The sequence below is a fragment of the Arvicola amphibius genome, chromosome 2 (genome assembly GCF_903992535.2).
Source record: "Arvicola amphibius chromosome 2, mArvAmp1.2, whole genome shotgun sequence".
Classification (NCBI taxonomy): Eukaryota; Metazoa; Chordata; class Mammalia; order Rodentia; family Cricetidae; genus Arvicola; species Arvicola amphibius.
In genome coordinates, this window is record NC_052048.2 from 1,110,338 (window position 1) to 1,128,637 (window position 18,300).

Genomic DNA, 18,300 nt, shown 5'->3' on the forward strand with positions numbered 1-18,300 from the left:
TAGCAACCGTGTTTCCCCCAGGGATAAAAGCTGTAGCTTCTTCGTGCTCCGACCTGCATGAAATCTCTCTGAAAGGGTGCTGCAGTGTCACTGATGAAGGCGTCCTTGCTCTCGCACGCCACTGTCAGCTGCTGAAGATCATTGACTTGGGAGGCTGCCTGAGTATCACTGATATGTCCTTACGTGCACTAGGAAAAAACTGCCCATTTTTGCAGTGTGTTGACTTTTCAACTACTCAGGTAAGTGAGATATAACTTGACACCAATTACGTGCTGTCTCTATTATCCATGACTAATCAGAATATCGTAATTAGTTCTTTTATTATTGTTGAGGCTTTTGATAATCTCGTGATATAGATAGCATGAGAATGGTTTTTCTGGAATGCCTCTTGTAGCTGGCCTTCAGACACAGAGCATTTGCCCGACATGGGAGCCAATTTAGTAATATGCTTTGAGATCATCTAGAGCTACATGCTGTATTCAGTTTAACTATAACTTACCTTTAAGAAAAACAGCATAATCTTACTGTATTTTGTACTCTCCATGTAACTCAGCTTTTAAAAGCTAAGATGAACACATAGCTTTGATCTCAAACTAAATTTCTTACTCATAACCACTCTATGCCATGATTCAGAATAATGTATGTCTCCCTTGTAATCCTTCCATGTCCCTAACTCAGAACAATGTATGTGTGTATAAGGTATGATAACATGTTTTGTGGTTTTGCTTGCTGTTCTGAGTCTATAGGGTCAGAGAAATTACTTCGTTGCCTGTAAAAGATAAAGCAAAACTCACTCCTATGCCATGCTGATGTGCTTTTCAGTAAACAAAGTGTGGTCCTTAGTTAGGAGGCACCGAGCTCACACTTGGTTATCAACTCCAGCAGTCGGTTTCTTTCATGCTGCACTGCCATGGGTGGTTCGTGATTGTACTAGAATTTACATCTTAAGTAACAAAGGTGGGGAGAATATGTGACTAAAATGCATGTTTGCTGGATGAGAGGCAATTGTTCTTCGTGATTAACACACTTGAGGAATTCTCTTGTCTCCGTCACAGGATGTGTTTCTTTTCCCTTTCGTTCAGGTGTCTGACATTGGTGTGGCTGCACTCGTTAGTGGACCATGTGCCAAACAATTAGAGGTAATTTTTAAATGTCTATGAAAACACTAAAGTTTATTTTATCTTCAAGGAAAAAAATTATGATTATTGGCAGGCAGGGTGCCAGAGAACAACTCTGTACATTTGTTTCTCTCCTTCTGCCCTCACAAGGTTCTTCAGGTGTGCATGCCAGGCCTCTGTCTGCTGAGACATCTTCTCCCTCTGGCCCTTTTATGGGGGTTTTTTGTTTGCTTATTTGGATGTTTGTTTTTTTTTTATTTTGAGCCCACACTGGCCTTGAACTTGCAGCAGTCTTCCTGCCTCAATCCTCCCACAGGTAAAATTGCAGCGAGTGTGATTCCATAACAAGCTTTCATCCTATTTTCTTTCTTTTTTTCTTTTTTAAAAAAGTATTTGTGTTCTGGGGCTGGAGAGATGGCTCAATGGTTAAGAGCTTTGGTTGTTCTTCCAGAGGACCCAGGTTCAGTCCCCAGCACCCACATGGCAGCTCACAATTGACTGTAATTCAAGTTCCAGTGGATTCAGCTTCACACAGACATACATGCAGGCCAAACACCAAATGTACATTTTTTTTTAAAAAAAAGTGTGTTTGTGGTGGCTCATGTGCTTTAATCCTAGCATTCGGGAGGCAGAGGCAGGCAGATCTCTGTGAGTTCAGGGCCAGCCTGGCTTATACAGTAAGTTCCAGGACAGCCAGAGTTACAGATTGAGATCCTGTCTGAAAACAAATTTATTTTTATTTCATGCATATGGGTGTTTTGCTTGCATATGTATCTGTGCACCGCATGCATGACTGATGCTTGAGGAAGCTGGAGGAGGATATCAGATCCCCTGGAACTGGAGCTGCAGGCAGTTGTGGCCCACTCTGTGGATGCTGTGAATCAGATCCAGGTCCCTGGGAAGAGCAGTTATTTTAGACCATATTTAGCTTACATAGTCATCAGTTGTTTTGGTTAATACATTTGGATCATGGTCAGAGCACTGGAAAACCCCAAATGTGTTGCCAAGGCAGACATGGCTGTTGGCAGGGCAGAGGCTGAGAAGTGTCTACGCAGACACAAAGTGGAATCGGGACAAGACGGACTTAGATTAGTCACCTTGGTACGTTTTATATAAAATTATATCCCAGACTTTTTTGTGCTGTTATTATACATCTAGTTTTAATTTTTTCTTCCATTTTGTTTTCTCTGTAGGAGATTAACATGGGGTATTGTATAAATCTAACCGATAAGGCTGTAGAAGCTGTCCTGACTGCCTGTCCTCAGATACGGATTCTTCTTTTCCACGGCTGCCCCTTAATAACAGGTCAGTCTGACAGGTTGCTTGTATTTAATTTTGACTTCCGCTTTTACCAACTGTAGAACATTGAGAAAATTCCTTAGTCCTTCAATTCCATTATTCATTGTACTCATCAGTAAAATGATGTAATACCTCCTTCACAGGCTTTTTCTCGTGGTGATCTATCGGGGTCACAAAGCGGGTACCAGTCATGGCAAGGGTGGTGGTAATGGTGGTGGTGGTAAGGCTCAGCACTCCCTACAGAAGGATAATGATGCCAGCAGTGGTCATGAGCACAGTGTTAAGATGGTGGTCTATGTAGAGACTGAGATTAAGAGCATTTTAACAGTCCGGTGTTGTTTTATCAACAGCACAGTGACTGCACCTGAATCTACTACTGTTTCAGCTACTGGCTGCAGCTCCACAATCACAGCCCAGCTGCTCAAGCCGAGGCCTGGCAGGACTTCTGCAGCCCCTAGAACTGTCTCTGCCTCTGCAGCCAAATGTAGTTTTTGACTAAGTCTCTATCATTTTATTTTGCCAGTAAATACTTGGGAGTCAGATACTGGGGTGAAAACCTGCTAGCTCAAACCAGTTGACCTTCCTCCTTAGCTATTGACCCAGCAAGAGATTATCTCTTCCGCAATCCCAAACCAAAAAGGACCACCACACTCTACTTCCTGTGTGTTTATCTATTTTACAGACTCCCTCAAACTGTCTGTGACTACTTCCTGTCAACTAGTTGTTGACTCCACCTCTTGACCTGAGGTTTTATTTAATTAATGCAAACTTGGGGTTCACAATGTGATCAAATATCCCGCAGCAGGGTTGGGGCTGGGTGGAACACTCCTTTAATCCCAAGACTTGGGAGGCAAAGGTGCTGGATCTCTGTGAGTTCCAAATCAGCCTGGACTACAAAGCGAGTTCCAGGACATTCAGGATGACACAGATAAACCCTGTCTGGGGTGAGGTTTGGGGGAGAGCAATTTAACCAGGCATCATGATTTATCCCTGTAAACCCAACACTCATAAGGCGATGTAGGGTAGATGGCTTCTTGTTCGAGATTAGCCCGAGCTATGTAGTAATTTCTAGGCTGGCTTAGGCTACAAACACTCTGTCTCAAATACCACCATAACAAAAAAATTTTCGGTTGAAAGCTGAGGAGATGGCTCACCAGGTAAAGCTCTTGCTGCACAAGAATGAGGCCCCGTGTTTAGATTCCCAGATTCCACCTGTCGTTCTAGCTTATGCACACACAGGAGGCAGAGGCAGGTAATCCCTGGAAGAAACTGACTAGCCAAACTAGCTAAAATGACAAGCTCCTGGGTCAGATACACAAGGTGGAGAGCAATCCGGAAGACACCCGGTGTCAACCTTAGGCTTCCACACATGTCCACCTACACACACACACACACACACACACACACACACACACACACACCACATATGCAACAATAACCACAAAAAATCTGTCTTTCCATTGAGTTATGTATGCACTTATCCTATATAATGAATAAGCAAATATGCTTATAAAGTAACTCCTACGTCTCTTGTACACCATTATCATTATGATTATCATTGTACATATAATCATTATGATTATCATTGACCCTAGGCTAGTCCGGAACTCTAGACCTGGGGCAAAGTAGTAGAGGGATTCTTGTAGCCCTCAGTCTAAGGATTTGCTACCTGGGCTTTCTATGTGATGTGACAATTCCACAGCAGTTCCCTTCTGCCTACGGGAAATCTATGCTTGGACTGTAAGATTGTAGGTATTTTTCAGCCTCGGTCCTCTCTTCACCTTCCTGGACAGCATATAAGGACATACTACCCTTCCCAAGGGAACTTAGAGCCATTCTTAATAGACTTCAGGTAAAACAAAAACACCTTCAGAATTCTAATACTCCAGTCACAGCTGTCTCCAAAGATTTTTTTGATTTTTGATTTCTAATTTTCTCTTTCCCACTTTAAAAAAGTGTGTGTGTGTGTGTGTGTGTGTGTGTGTGTGTGTGCGCGTGCGCGTGTGTGTGTGTGTGTGTGTGTGTGTGTGTGCGCGCGCGCGCGTGCGTGTGCGTGTGCATGTGTGTGTGTGTGGTCAATGCCTTCAGAGCCAAGAGCGGGCACTGGATCTCCCGGAACTTGAGCTGCCGGCAGTTGTAAACTCACGTTCTGTGAAAAGAGCAGCAAGTGCTCTCAGCCGCTCCAGCTCCTGTTCTGATACTTCCCGTACTTTAAGATCAGTGAACTCCTGTGGACTCTACAGTCTGAACGCTGAGCAAGCAGACTGACATCAGACTGTGAAATGAACTCTGTGGACAGAGGTTTCTGGTTTTCAATTGTTAGCTGAATAGCTCTGTCTTAATATGCTTTGTCTAGGGGTAGCTTGCATATACAACATATTATAAAATTCATCTCTGCCAACTCTGCTTTAAATATTGTTCTGGTTACGATCTGGAAATAATCAAACTGGTATTTTCCCTTCTATTTTTAATAGAAACCAAGTCAGGAAAAATATATACAGTCAATGAGGAAAATGATTTATTGATTTGTGTATATGTTCACACGCCATGGTAGGCGTGTCAGGTCAGAAGGGAACTGCTGGAGTCAGTTCTCCCCTCCAGCATATGAGTTTGGGGGGTCAAACTCTGTCAGGCTCTTGTCATGTGGCAAGGAAATTTACTCATTGGACCATCTCTCTGGCCCCCAACATGGCTTAAAATAAATTCCATACCAAGTAGAGAAATATCCAATTATGTGACAACCTTCATGTAATAAAATTTTATTTAAAGTTTAAAAAATGAAATCAATATCATAACATTTAAGAATAATGAAAATGTTAAAACTACTGCCTGTTGTAGGAGGCCGCTTGTTGGTTCCCGGCTGCTCAGCAGCTCAGCCCCCCGAAATAATCACACAGAAACCGTATTATTTGCAATACTGTTTGGCCAATACCCCAAGCGTATTTCTGGCTAACTCATATTCTAAACTAACCCATCTCGATTATTCTGTGTATCACCACATAACTGTGGCTTACCAGCTAAAGTTTTGACGTTCATCTCTGGCAGGACTACATGGCTTCTCTCTCTCTCTCTGCCTTCTTCCTCCCAGCATTCAGCTTAGTTTTCCCTGCCTAGCTCTGTTCTACCCTATCAGGCCAATCCAGGTTTTTTATTCATTAACCAATAAAAGCAATACATAAGGGCAGTGGTGGCACACACCTTTAATCCCAGCACTCGGGAGGCAGAGGCAGGTGGATCTCTGTGAGTTCAAGGCCAGCCTGGTCTACAAGAGGTAGTTCCAGGACAGGCTCCAAAGCTACAGAGAAACCCTGTCTTGAAAAACCAAAAAAAAAAAAAAAAGCAACACATAGACAGAAGAACCTCCCATGCCAACTACCCAAGGGGTGTGAGTGGTGGTATGCTTGTAGAGGTGAAAAAAAGGACTACCCCCTACCCACCCAAAGTGAGTTTGGAGGCAAAAAGAAAAAAAGACTACCCTCTTTTTGTGAAGCTGTTGAAGTTAAGCCTGGGTTACATTGGAGAACCCAAGATGTTAAAGGGGCCAGAGCCCAAGCCGTCTGCAAAGGAGAGCTGCAGACAGAGTGGAACCAGCCCTAGAGAGAAATAAGTTGCAGGAAGCAATGCTAAAGGGATGGAGCTACGGGATTTGGAGTTGTCCCTCTTTGGTCTAGTGTTTCCTCACTGTGTGACCATTCCTCCCTTTTAGAATGGTAATATATATTCTGTGCCATTGTAAGTTGGAAGTATATAATTTGCTTTTTTTATTTTATAAGGCTTACAATTAAGAGTATGCACTAGGTGCACAGACCTTTAATTCTGGAACTTCGGAGGCAGAAGCGGGCAGTTTGAGTTTGAGGCCAGTCTGGTCTATATAGCAAGTTCCAGGACTTCCAGGACTGTAGAGAGACCCTGGAAGGGGTAGGGTTGGGAGATTGCTTTGAATCTTAGAATTGATTCTGATCTTTGAACTTTTAAAAAGTATTGATACTGAAAGACTGTGGAGACTTTTGAAATTGTATTAAAAATATTTTGCATTATGATATGGCTACAAACCTATGGGGCCAGGGAGTGGAGTGTGGTGTTTTAAATGAGACCGACACTCATATGTTCATGTTCATATGTTTGAATACGTGAGCCCCAATGGGTGGAAATGTTTGGAAAGAACTAGGAGATGGGGGCTGGAGAGGTGGCTCAGAGGTTAAGAGCATTGCCTGTTCTCCCAAAGGTCCTGAGTTCAATTCCCAGCAACCACATGGTGGCTCACAACCATCTGTAATGAGGTCTGGTGCCCTCTTCTGGCCTGCAAACATGCACACAGACAGAATATTGTATGATTAATAAGTAAATAAATATTTAATGATGGGGAAGCTCAGCCAATCACATTTGGCTAGGGTGTGGCCGCTTGGGGCGACGGAAGAAGGACGTGGGCTTCCACGCACGTGATTCTCACTGGATCCCTGTTGTGTGAGTTTCTCTTGCTCCCAATTATTAAAATTATATTCCTTGTTTTTGAGCTGGTCTGGTTAATTCTGACTACCGGTCAACCACGCCCTTCAATTAAAAAAAAAAGAATCCTTTAAAATAAAAAAATAAAATAAAAAGAACTAGGAGGTGTGGCCTTCTTGAAGGAGGTGTGTCACTGAGGGCAGGCTTTGAGAGATTTTTGGTTTTGTTTCTTCAAAACAGGGTTTCTCTGTGTAACAGCCATGGTTGTACTGAAACTCACTTTGTAGACCAGGCTGGCCTTGAACTCACATCTATCTTCCTCTGCCGCCCAAGTGCCAGGATTAAAAGTGTATGCCACCACCGCCCAGCTAGGCTTCAAGGTTTAAAAGACACCATTCCCGGGACTCTAACTATCTGACCCTCTCAGCCCACTTAAACACTTCCTTTCATAAGTTGCCATGGTCACAGTTTTGTCACAGCAGTAGCAATGAAACTCATACACATCTTATCAATAAAAGACAAGATCATCTCAACAGAAACAGAAAAACCATTTGAGAAAAATCAAGCACACTCCATATCCTGGTAAGAGGCATCTGTTAAAAAAAAAAAAAAACAGTTAACACCAGGTGTAGTGGCACAAGATACTGACCAGTGTCTCAGACCACTTCCTGTTGCCTGTGAGTCAAGAACTCACCAGCTTCCTTCTCTAGCACTATGTCTGCTGCATGCTGCTTTGCTTCTCACGATGATAATGAACTAAACCTCTGAAACTGGAAGTGAGCCACCACAGTTAAATGCTTTCCTTTATTAGAGCTGCTATGGTTACGGTATCCCTTCACAGCAATAGAAACCCTAACTAAGACAACCCCTAGCAGAGGTGAGAGTAACTGAGACATCATCTGTCTGCTTTTATCGTGGTATAGTCTGTACTTCCAGAGGACACCTGAAAGTTGCCAGTTATTGTTCCAAATTCCAGTCATCTTGGGTTCCAGGAAAAACAGATTTCTAATGTTGAAAGTGTTATTAGCGACTTATCCTTAGAGCTTCCAAAAGGAATTACAGACAAGCCAAATCCTAATTTTAGTTCAATCAGACCCATTTTAGACTACTGTCCTTTAAAACTTTATTATAATAAATCAAAAATGAATGAAATTTATGCCCTGACAATGCTAAAGAATGCATGGGCAGCTGTATATGGCAGGTCTGTTGAACTTGTCCATATTGGGTTTCAGTATCTAAGTTGATGAGGACAACTGACCAGGTCAGTGCCTTCCTCAAGAGGGCACCAGATCTCATTATAGATGATTGTGAGCCACCGTGTGGTTGCTGGAAGTTGAACTCAGGACCCTTGGAAGAGCAGGCAGAGCCATCTCTCCAGCCCATAATAATAAATTGATGCTGATTTAAACCACTGAATTAGGTGATTGTTAGAGCAGCAATAGGAGACTATTACAAGGTAAAAACATTGAGTTTTCAAGTTTTCCGATGTTGAAACCCAGGCAATCATAATATGTGATCCTTTTTTAGTTGCTAAATTTGGGTATTGAAGGTTTTGTTGACGATTTTTGAGTCTATATTCACAGGAGATCTTGATTTGTTTTTTTTTTCTTCCCTTCTTTTTTTCTTTCCTTTCTTTTTTTTTTTTTTTTTTTTTTTTTTTTTTTTTTCCGTTTTTCAAGACAGGGTTTCTCTGTGTAGTTTTGGAGCCTGTCCTGGAACTCACTCTATAGACCATGTTGGCCTCAAACTTACAAAGGTCCACCTCCCTCTGCCTCCTGAGTGCTGGAATTAAAGGTGTGCGCCACTACCGTCCAGGTCTTTCTTCCTTTCTTTTGTGATATTTTTGACTATATTTGATGTCAAGACAGTAGTTGTAGTGTGAAGCGGCAGGGCTGCGTCCCGCCACCCAGCCGCCGGCTAGCTTTACACCCGAAATAATTACACGGAAACTGTATTCTTTTAAACACTGCCTGGCCCATAGTTTCAGCCTCTTATTGGTTAATTCTCACATCTTCCTTTAACCCATATTTAGTAATCTGGGTAGCACCACGAGGTGTGGCTTACCAGGAGAGATCTTAACCTGTGTCCATCTCGGAGAGGAGCAGCATGGAGACTCCCTATGGCGACTGCCTGAAGCGTCTCCCCAACTCTACTTCCTTGTTCCCACAATTCTGTTCTGTCTACTCCACCTACCTAATTTTCTGTCTCTTAAAGGGCCAAGGCAGTTTTCTTTATTAATTAACCAATGAAAGAAACATAGACAGATAACTCTCCTCCATCAAGTAGTGGCCTTGGACAGAATGAGCTGAGAAGTGTTTCCGTTCCTTCTCCAAAGTCTCTGCAGCTCTGTGCAGTAGCTCTTTGCATGTTACCTATCATTACTTTTAACACGTGCTTTTGTTCGTTTGTTGTGGTGCTGGAGTTGCACACAGGACCTTGCACATGCTAAGCAAGCATTGTACCATTGACTTACACCCCTAACCCTAATCTGTATTTTTTTTCTTTTTAATTTACATTTTTAAAAATGTTGTGTGTTCCTATGTGTGAGGTGCACATGTGTGTGGAGGGGTATATGCACATGTTTGTGTGCCTGTGAAAGCAAGAGATAACCTCAGCTGTGCTTCTCCAGGAGTCAGCCACTGAGCCCCAGGGATTTCCTGTCTCCACCAGCACTGGAATTAGAAGTGTGCAATTTTTTTTTTTTTTTTTTTTTTTTGGTCAGGGCTTCTCAATATGTTGCCTTAGCTGGCCCAAAACTTAATATGTATACCAGTCTGAGCTACATAGAAAAGAGCCTATCGCAAAAGAAAAAAATAATAATAATTACATTGTTAGGTGGGCTAAATCTAATGATAGTGAAGAGTACCATTAATTAATTATTAGAGAGTTATTGAGTTGTATGCTATGCTTTGCATTTGAAAAGTACATTTATTTACCAGGGCTGGCAGTCTAGCTCAGGGGTTACGAGCACTGGCTGCTATTCCAGAGGACCCAGGTTCAAATACCATCATCTGCATGATGTGTATAACTCCAGTTCCAGGGAATCTGATGCTCTCTTTTTGGCTTCTATGGGCACCAGGCACACAACTGGTACACCAGGATACATTCAGGCTAAGCACATAAAATTTAAAGTAAATAATTTTTTGTTGTTTGTTTTTCAAGATGGGTTTTTTTTTTCTGTGTAGCCCTAGCTTTCCTGAAATTCACTCTTTAGACTAAGCCAGCCTCAAATTCATAAGAGATCTGCTAGCCTCTGCCTCCCAAGCCCTGGGATTAAAGGTGCCCTCCACCATGTCCAGCAGAATAAATAAATTTTATAAATTACTTATTTGTGTGTAGAAGATTGTCATCTAGTGTATGTGTGGAGGCGGTCAGACTATCCACTCTGCCACGTGACTCCCAGGGATGGAACTTGGGTTCTCAGTTGGCAGGAAGTGCACTTCCCTCCTGAGCCATCTCACCAGCCCCACTGCGTTTTACAGTTCATTTTATTTTCAATCCTTTGAATAATCCTGTGATAACTATCATCATATCTTGTTTTTGTCTGTCTTTTCTTTGTTTATGCTAAGAGCATCTTTTTTTAAAGATTTATTTATTTATTATATACAGCATTCCTTTCCTGTATGCTTGCAGGCCAGAAGAGGGCACCAGATCTCATTATAGATGGTTGTGAGCCACCATGTGGTTGCTGGGAATTGAACTCAGGACCTCTGGAAGAGCAGGCAATGCTCTTAACCACTGAGCCACCTCTCCAGCCCTAAGAGCATCTTATATAGCCCAGGCTGGCCTTATGAGCTAGCTCTGCCATAAATTCCTGACTCTCCTAACTACACCTCTCAAGCACTAAAATTACAGGCATGCATTATCACACCAGCTTACATCCAGTTTACGTATGAAGAAAAGCATTAAATATCTTTTATTATTATAAATTGATATATTGTCATTGTTTTCTTTTATAGATCATTCACGAGAAGTCTTGGAGCAACTAGTAGGATCAAGAAAACTAAAGCAAGTGACTTGGTCTGTTTATTGATCTGTACTGAGGCTAGTTACAGGAGCCTTTCCAGGAACTTATTATAACACTAATTTATTACTTTATTGTCTTAGTTAAGCTGTAACTCCCAGAGAACCAGTTCAATCTTCATGTGAATGTTTGTGCTTTGAAGTTAACCAGACTCAGCATTTAGCACTCCAGTCATCCCGTATTTGTTTGATGAGCCATCTCTTTGTTATAATGGTGACCCTGGTGTGAACTGTACTTGATGGAGAGGAAGCTGGGTTTGTTTCTTTAATAACAACAGCTTCAAATGATTCATTTTCCCTTTATAGTCCTTTCTCTGGTGTAAGTATCTGAGCTGTTGAATTCTAAATAAAGATGCTTTTAAAAGTGTAATTGCCTTCTGAGTTGATTTCTAGCTTTCACCTTCATGAAATATTCAGCCAGAAGCAAAGAGGAAGATAAAAGCCTCTTCACAGAAACAGATATACCTGTTTCACTGAAATCAGTGGTAATAATTCACCAGTTAAAATGAGACATTCAGCCGCAGAAGTGACTCAGTGGTAGAGCCCATGCCCAGCTTGCATGAAGCTAGGGTTGAATTGTCAACACCAAAAAAATTAAAATTTACAAATTCAATATAGTCATATTACTGAGACTTTTGCTCAGATGCTCATTTCATTGATTCTTACCCCCCTCAGTTCTAGGTCTTGGTCTCAGGGCCTCATACATACTAGGCAGACATGCTACCACTGAGCTGTCTCTCAGGGCAACTTCATTGGGCTTTACAGCTGCTTTTTCAAAGCATATTTTATTTATCTATGAGCTTCTTCCTTGGCAAAATCGGATTCATAAACATGTGTAGTGTCTTGCTGGGTATTGAACCTAGGGTTATGTGCATGCTAGGTGGGTACTGTACCATTAGACTGTTATCTCTAGTCCCATAAGTGTGTAAGTATGTAAAAATTAAATATGACAGACCATTATAGAACGGGGTGTGGTAGTTGTAAGTGTGTAAGTGTGTAACAATTAAATACAACAGACCATTATAGAGCTGGGTGTGGTAGTTGTGTGTAAGAATTAAATATGACAGACCATTATAGAGCTGGGTGTGGAAACTGTGTGTGTGTAACAATTAAATACGACAGACCATTATAGAGCTGGGTGTGGCAGTTGCTCATATTTAATTCTAGCTCTCAGGAGGCAGAAGCAGGCAGATCTCTGTGAGTTTGGGGCCTGCCTGGTCTACATAGTATGTTCTAGGCCAGCTAGAGCTACAGAGTGAGACCTGTCTCAAAAGAAAATAAATAAATAGGGACCATTACAGAGATTGTTTACTGAAGCTCTATTGATTTCACATTATGAAATGCACAGCAAGTTCATTCCTAGCAGTGCCCTAGCAGACAATAACCAGACCACCCTTCTTTTTTAACCAGTTATTGATGTGGGATTCCCCTCTGTATGCTGTGAATACAACTGGTTAACAAAGGAACTGTCTTGGGCCTCTGCAGGGAATAGAGGTAGGAAAACTAAACTGAATGCTGGGAAAAAGAAGGACGGAGTCTGAGAGAAGCCATGTAGCCCCACTGGAGACACACAGAACTTTACCCAGTATGCCACAGCCACGTGGGGATACACAGATTAATAGAAATGGGTTAAATTAATATGTAAGAATAGGAAGCTAAATAGGAAGCTAAAGCTAATGGACTAAGCAGTGCTTTAAATAATACAGTTTCTGTGTGATTATTTCAGTTCTGGGCAGCCGGGATGAACAATCAGCCCTCTAATAACAAATTGGCACACCAACGTGGTGGACTAAATCCATGAGAAACCTGAGAAAACTTAAAAAGGAATTCTAGATACAAAAGAACAGAATTAAGCATGGTTTGGAAGCAGCATTTTCTTGGGTGGGCTCTGTCTGCTAGAAGTAAGCAGAGGCATGGCTTCTTTAAGAGTGGTTTTCCTGACGCAGCAGTAGCAGAGAAAAGCCTTGCCTTCTGGGCTGTGCTACCAGTGCGATCTTTGGCTCTTTTAAGAGACCAAGCATTTAAGTGGGGTTTATAAGCAGCGTGTTACAAACTGCTTAATGGCTCAACATAGACTAGCTGCATACTTGAAACTAGGGCAATGTGCACAGTTTGCAGGGGCAGTGAACGGACTTCTACCATGTTGGACTGTGAGGAGCAAGCAGGAAGTACTATACCCTAGTAATGCTGCAGCTTAAGTTTTTTAGAAGCGCTTAGCATTTTAAAAAGCACTCCTGAAGCCGGGTGGTGGTGGCGCACGCCTTTAATCCCAGCACTCGGGAGGCAGAGGCAGGAGGATCTCTGTGAGTTCGAGACCAGCCTGGTCTACAAGAGCTAGCTCCAGGACAGGCTCTAAAGCTGCAGAGAAACCCTGTCTCAAAAAAAAAAAAAAAAAAAAAAAAAAAAAAAGACTGCAAAAGCACTCCTGAACAGTAAAGAATAACAGATACAAAATAAAACAAATTCAGATGGAAAAGACCTCTAAATGAGACACAGTGTGTTTAAAAAATGTATGTAGGCTTGGGAGAGAGGAAAAGGAATATAGACAGTTATAAAAAGAAGTAAATAGTATTAAAATAAAAAAGGTAAAGTCTTGGGCTGGAGAGATGGCTCAGCGGTTAAGAGCATTGACTGCTCTTCCAAAGGTTCTGAGTTCAATTCCCAGCAACCACATGGTGGCTCACAACCATCTGTAATGGGGTCTGATGCCCTCTTCTGGCCTGTGGGCATACACACAGACAGAATATTGTATACATAATAAATTAATTAATTAATTAATTAAAAAATTAAAAAGGTAAAGTCTTTAAAGAGATAGTACAGACAGTCATAGACTAAAGGAGTAAAAAGAAAATAAGCCACGTAAAGATGGATTATACACAGAGAGTCTGGATTATGTATATTATTATGTTTTCTTTGAATTTTTTGACTATGAATGAGCTAAGTACAGACAGACATTTCATTGCATGGGCTGCTAAGTTAAACCAGCATAGATATTTTAAAGGTTTCTTGACTTCAAAATTTGAGTCTAAGGATAAGTTGCTTTGGAAAAGAGGTTCTTTTGTTTCCACAGAGGAGGAGAACCAGTGGATTCATTCCAGACTAATGTGGTTAGATCCCATGAAAAGTTGCCTTGAACACCCCTCAAAAATTACTTTGCCCAATAAATAGCAAGAAAAAGTTTGAACAGAACTACACCCAATTCCTAAATATCATCTATAAATATTACATTTAAAAGAGGATATGCTATAGAGATTTGCATTGGTATGGATCTTGGTTTATTGATACAATTTAAGGTCAATTTTGTTATACTGTGTATATGTATTTCTGATCTTGATTAAGGTATTGTGTTTGTCCAGCTCATTTAGAAATATAATGTATAATTAAGAAATATGTTAATAATCTTCTATAATAGTCAAGCTTGTAGTCATGTTAGTTAGATTTTGCGGTGCACCACACCCGTCTGCGCTCTATGCAACTGCCATGCAGTTCATGAGCCAGGCAAGGGGCTGGAGATTGAAATACACAAAGACACATGAGACACGAGTCATCCTTGAAACCAAAATGCTCCAAGAATGCCCCCTTTATTGTGTCTAGGGACAGCTTATATAGGGACCCTTAACTGATAGCCATGCCCCAGCCAAACCCACCAGAAACCACTCTCCTGCCATCAGGAACTCCTGAGGGTCTTGTGCTCAAAGCAGCTGTAGACACTCAGATCAGGGGAAAAAAGTTGTCTACAAGAAATTTAGGATCTGGGTGTTTACAACTCTCAACAAGATTTTCTAGATGTATAGAGATATATTTCAGGTAGATAGGCATTCTTCAAACCTTTCAAAGACTAAAGAATATGGAATTTAAAATGATTTAAGAATTTAGGACTTTTCATGACAGTGAGATATATATGCTCCTGGCAGCACCAAGCTACTTCAAGAGGAAGATGGGCACTGAAGAGGCTCCTTATGGAGTTTGTTAGCCATTTGGACAAGAAACTGCTTTTGCCTGGACTACTTCATGAACTGGACATGCAGAACCCACAGAGAAATGACTGCTGAACTTGCCTAAAGGTGAGATGATCCTTCGGGGTTCCTGCTTCATGAAAGAGTCTGCTAGACATTCTGCAGGACACAGAAGAAAATGACTAACAAACTGCCAATATAGGTGGAACTGTCTTTGAGATTTCCTGCTTCATGAAAAAGTCTGTTGGATACTATGGGCCTGTAGGCTGAAGATGGATGCCCTAACAATACAGAACTTTGGGGGCTGGAGAGATGGCTCAGAGGTTAAGAGCATTGCCTGCTCTTCCAAAGGTCCTGAGTTCAATTCCCAGCAACCACATGGTGGCTCACAACCATCTGTAACGGGGTCTGGTGCCCTCTTCTGGCCTGCAGGCATACACACAGACAGAATATTGTATACATAATAAATAAATAAATAAATATTTTTAAAAAAAAAGAACTTTGGGTGATTGTCTAGGCAGTGAGATGTCATTCCCAGAGTTTTGGAAGTTGCTTACAATATACTTCCTGTTTACTTAGGTAATATTATATCCTTCTAGAGTCTTTTATGGAATTGAAGAATTTTTAGTTAGTTTTCCTTAGTTACGATAAAAGATAAAGTAGCTATAAATATTGTACTGTAATTCTTTCTTGATACCCGTTTTGTATATGTAATTTTACTATGTTAAAATTAAAACCTTCTTTTTTATTTAAACAGAAAAGGGGAGGTGATGTGGGATTCCCCTCTGTATGTTGTGAATACAATTGGTTAATAAAGGAACTGTCTTGGGCCTGTACAGGGAATAGAGGTAGGTGGGAAAAGCTAAACTGAATGCTGGGAGAAAGAAAGGTGGAGTCAGAGAGAAGCCATGTAGCCCCATTGAAGCCAGACAGAACTTTACCCAGTAAAGTACTGCCACGTGGTGATACACAGATTACTAGAAATGGGTTAAATTAATATATAAGAGCTAGCCAATAAGAAGCTAGAGCTAATGAGCCAAGCAATGATTTTTTTAAATAATACAGTTTCTTTTTTTTTTCTTTATTTTTTTTATATTTAAAAATTTCCATCTCCTTCCCTCCTCCTCCCCCCTCCCTTCCCTCCTCCTCCCCCTTCCCTCCCCTCCTTCTTCCCCTTCCCTCCCCTCCCCTCCACCCATACCTCCCCTCCCTCCCTCTCAAGGCCAAGGAGCCATCAGGGTTCCCCACTCTATGCTAAGACCAAGGTCCTCCCAACTCCCCCCAGGTCCAGGAAGGTGATCGACCAAGCTGAGAAGGCTCCCACAGAGCCCGTCCATGCAGAAGAATCAGAGCCCAGAGCCATTGTCCTTTGCTTCTCAGTCAGCCCCCACTGTTGGCCACATTCAGAGAGACGGGTTTGGTCGCATGATCCATCAGTCCCATTCCCACTGGAGTTGGTGATCTCCCATTAGTTCTGTCCCACCGTCTCCATGAGTGAACGCACCCCTCTCGTTCCTGACTTTCTCCCTCATGTTCTCGCTCCTTCTGCTCCTCATCAGGACCTTGGGAGCTCAGTCCAGTGCTCCAATGTGGGGCTCAGTCACCTTCCCCATCTGTCGCCAGCTGGAGGTTCCCTCACGGTCCTGACTTTCTTTCTCATATTCTCTCTCCTTCTGCTCCTCATCAGGACCTTGGGAGCTCAGTCCGGTGCTCCAATGTGGGGCTCTGTCATTTTCTTCATCTATCGTCAGGTGGAGGTTCTATGGTGATATGCAAGAAATTCATCAGTATGGCTATAGGAACTGGCCTTTTCAGGCTCCCTCTCCTCAGCTGCCCAAGGAACTAACTGGGGGCATCTCCCTGGAAACCTGGGAACCCCTCTAGGGTCAAGTCTCTTGACAACCCTCAGGTAGCTCCTTAAATTAAGATATATGCTTCCCTGCTCCCATATCCACCCTTCCTATATCCCAAGCACCCCATTCCTCCGAGCTCCCCCCGGTTCTCCCCTTCACACTTTTCTCTCCCCATCTTCCCTTGGCCCAGTCTCGCCCAACCCTCAAGTTCCCAATTTTGCCTGGCGATCGTGTCTACTTCCAATATCCAGGAGGATTACTATATCTTTTTTTGGGAGTTCACCTTCTTATTATCTTCTCAAGGATCCCAAATTTATAGGCTCGATGTCCTTTAATTATGGCTAGAAACCGAATATGAGTGAGTACATCCCATGTTCATCTTTATGGGTCTGGGTTACCTCACTCAGAATAGTGTTTTCTATTTCCATCCATTTGCCTGCAAAATTCAAGATGTCATTGTTTTTTACCGCTGAGTAGTATTCTAGCATGTATATATTCCACAGTTTCTTCATCCATTCTTCCACTGAAGGGCATCTAGGTTGTTTCCAGGATCTGGCTATTACAAATAATGCTGCTATGAACATAGATGAGCATATGCTTTTGTTGTATGATTGGGCATCTCTTGGGTAGATTCCCAATAGTGGAATTGCTGGGTCCTGGGGTAGGTTGATCCCGAATTTCCTGAGAAACCGCCACACTGCTTTCCAAAGTGGTTGCACAAGTTTGCATTCCCACCAGCAATGAATGAGTGTACCCCTTACCCCACAACCTCTCCAGCAAAGGTTATTATTGGTGTTTTGGATTTTAGCCAATCTGACAGGTGTAAGATGATATCTCAAAGTTGTTTTGATTTGCATTTCCCTGATAGCTAGGGAGGTTGAGCATGACCTTAAGTGTCTTTTGGCCATTCGAACTTCTTCTGTTGAGAATTCTCTGTTCAGTTCAGCGCCCCATTTTTTAATTGGGTTAATTGGCATTTTACCGTCTAGTCTCTTGAGTTCCTTATATATTTTAGAGATCAGACCTTTGTCAGTTGCAGGGTTGGTGAAGATCTTTTCCCAGTCAGTAGGCTGCCTTTGCGTCTTAGTTTTGGGGCTAAGTGGCTGGGAACCTACAAGTGGCTTCCTCCAACAAGTTATGGTATTAATCTGCAGTAACTGCCCAAAACTTGCTCTGAAAGCCTAGTCCATCCCCAATACAGTGATGTTTGTAAGTGGATCATGAGGTCTCTGACTTCACCAATGGATTAGTTCATTGATGGATTCATAACTGAATGTTCTACTACAAAGACAGGGTTCAGGAGAACAGCCCTGGGCCAATTCTTCACACCTCTTTTATAGGGCAAAACTGCAGGGTGGGGGATTTTGCAAGCAAGCACGGTTACAGAAGCAAGACTAGGCAGTTGGTCCCTTCCTCTCTCTGCTTCCTGGCCACCATGTGGGAAGCCACTTCTACCGCACACTGTTTTTGCTCTAATATTCCACCTTGCCTCTACACAAAAGAATGGAGCCAGCAGACCAAGGAGGAGCTGAAATAAACCACTCCTCCTTTTAAGCTGATTTTTTCAGTTATTTTGTTACAGTAACAGAAAGATAACACTCCAGC

General features: G+C 42.1%; 1 protein-coding gene across 2 annotated transcripts in view; it reads left to right on the top strand.

Moving 5' to 3' along the window:
• The window catches only part of Amn1 (antagonist of mitotic exit network 1 homolog), a 37,206-nt gene extending 25,950 nt beyond the window's left edge, over positions 1-11,256 (top strand). For both annotated transcript variants that reach the window (XM_038319518.1, XM_038319517.1), the window contains exons 4-7: positions 22-239; positions 1,083-1,139; positions 2,312-2,423; positions 10,823-11,256. In XM_038319518.1, coding sequence (XP_038175446.1) covers positions 22-239; positions 1,083-1,139; positions 2,312-2,423; positions 10,823-10,896 — 461 coding nt within the window. In that variant the 3' untranslated portion in view covers positions 10,897-11,256. The remainder of the gene's footprint in view (positions 1-21; positions 240-1,082; positions 1,140-2,311; positions 2,424-10,822) is intronic.
• The last annotated feature ends 7,044 nt before the right edge of the window (positions 11,257-18,300 follow it).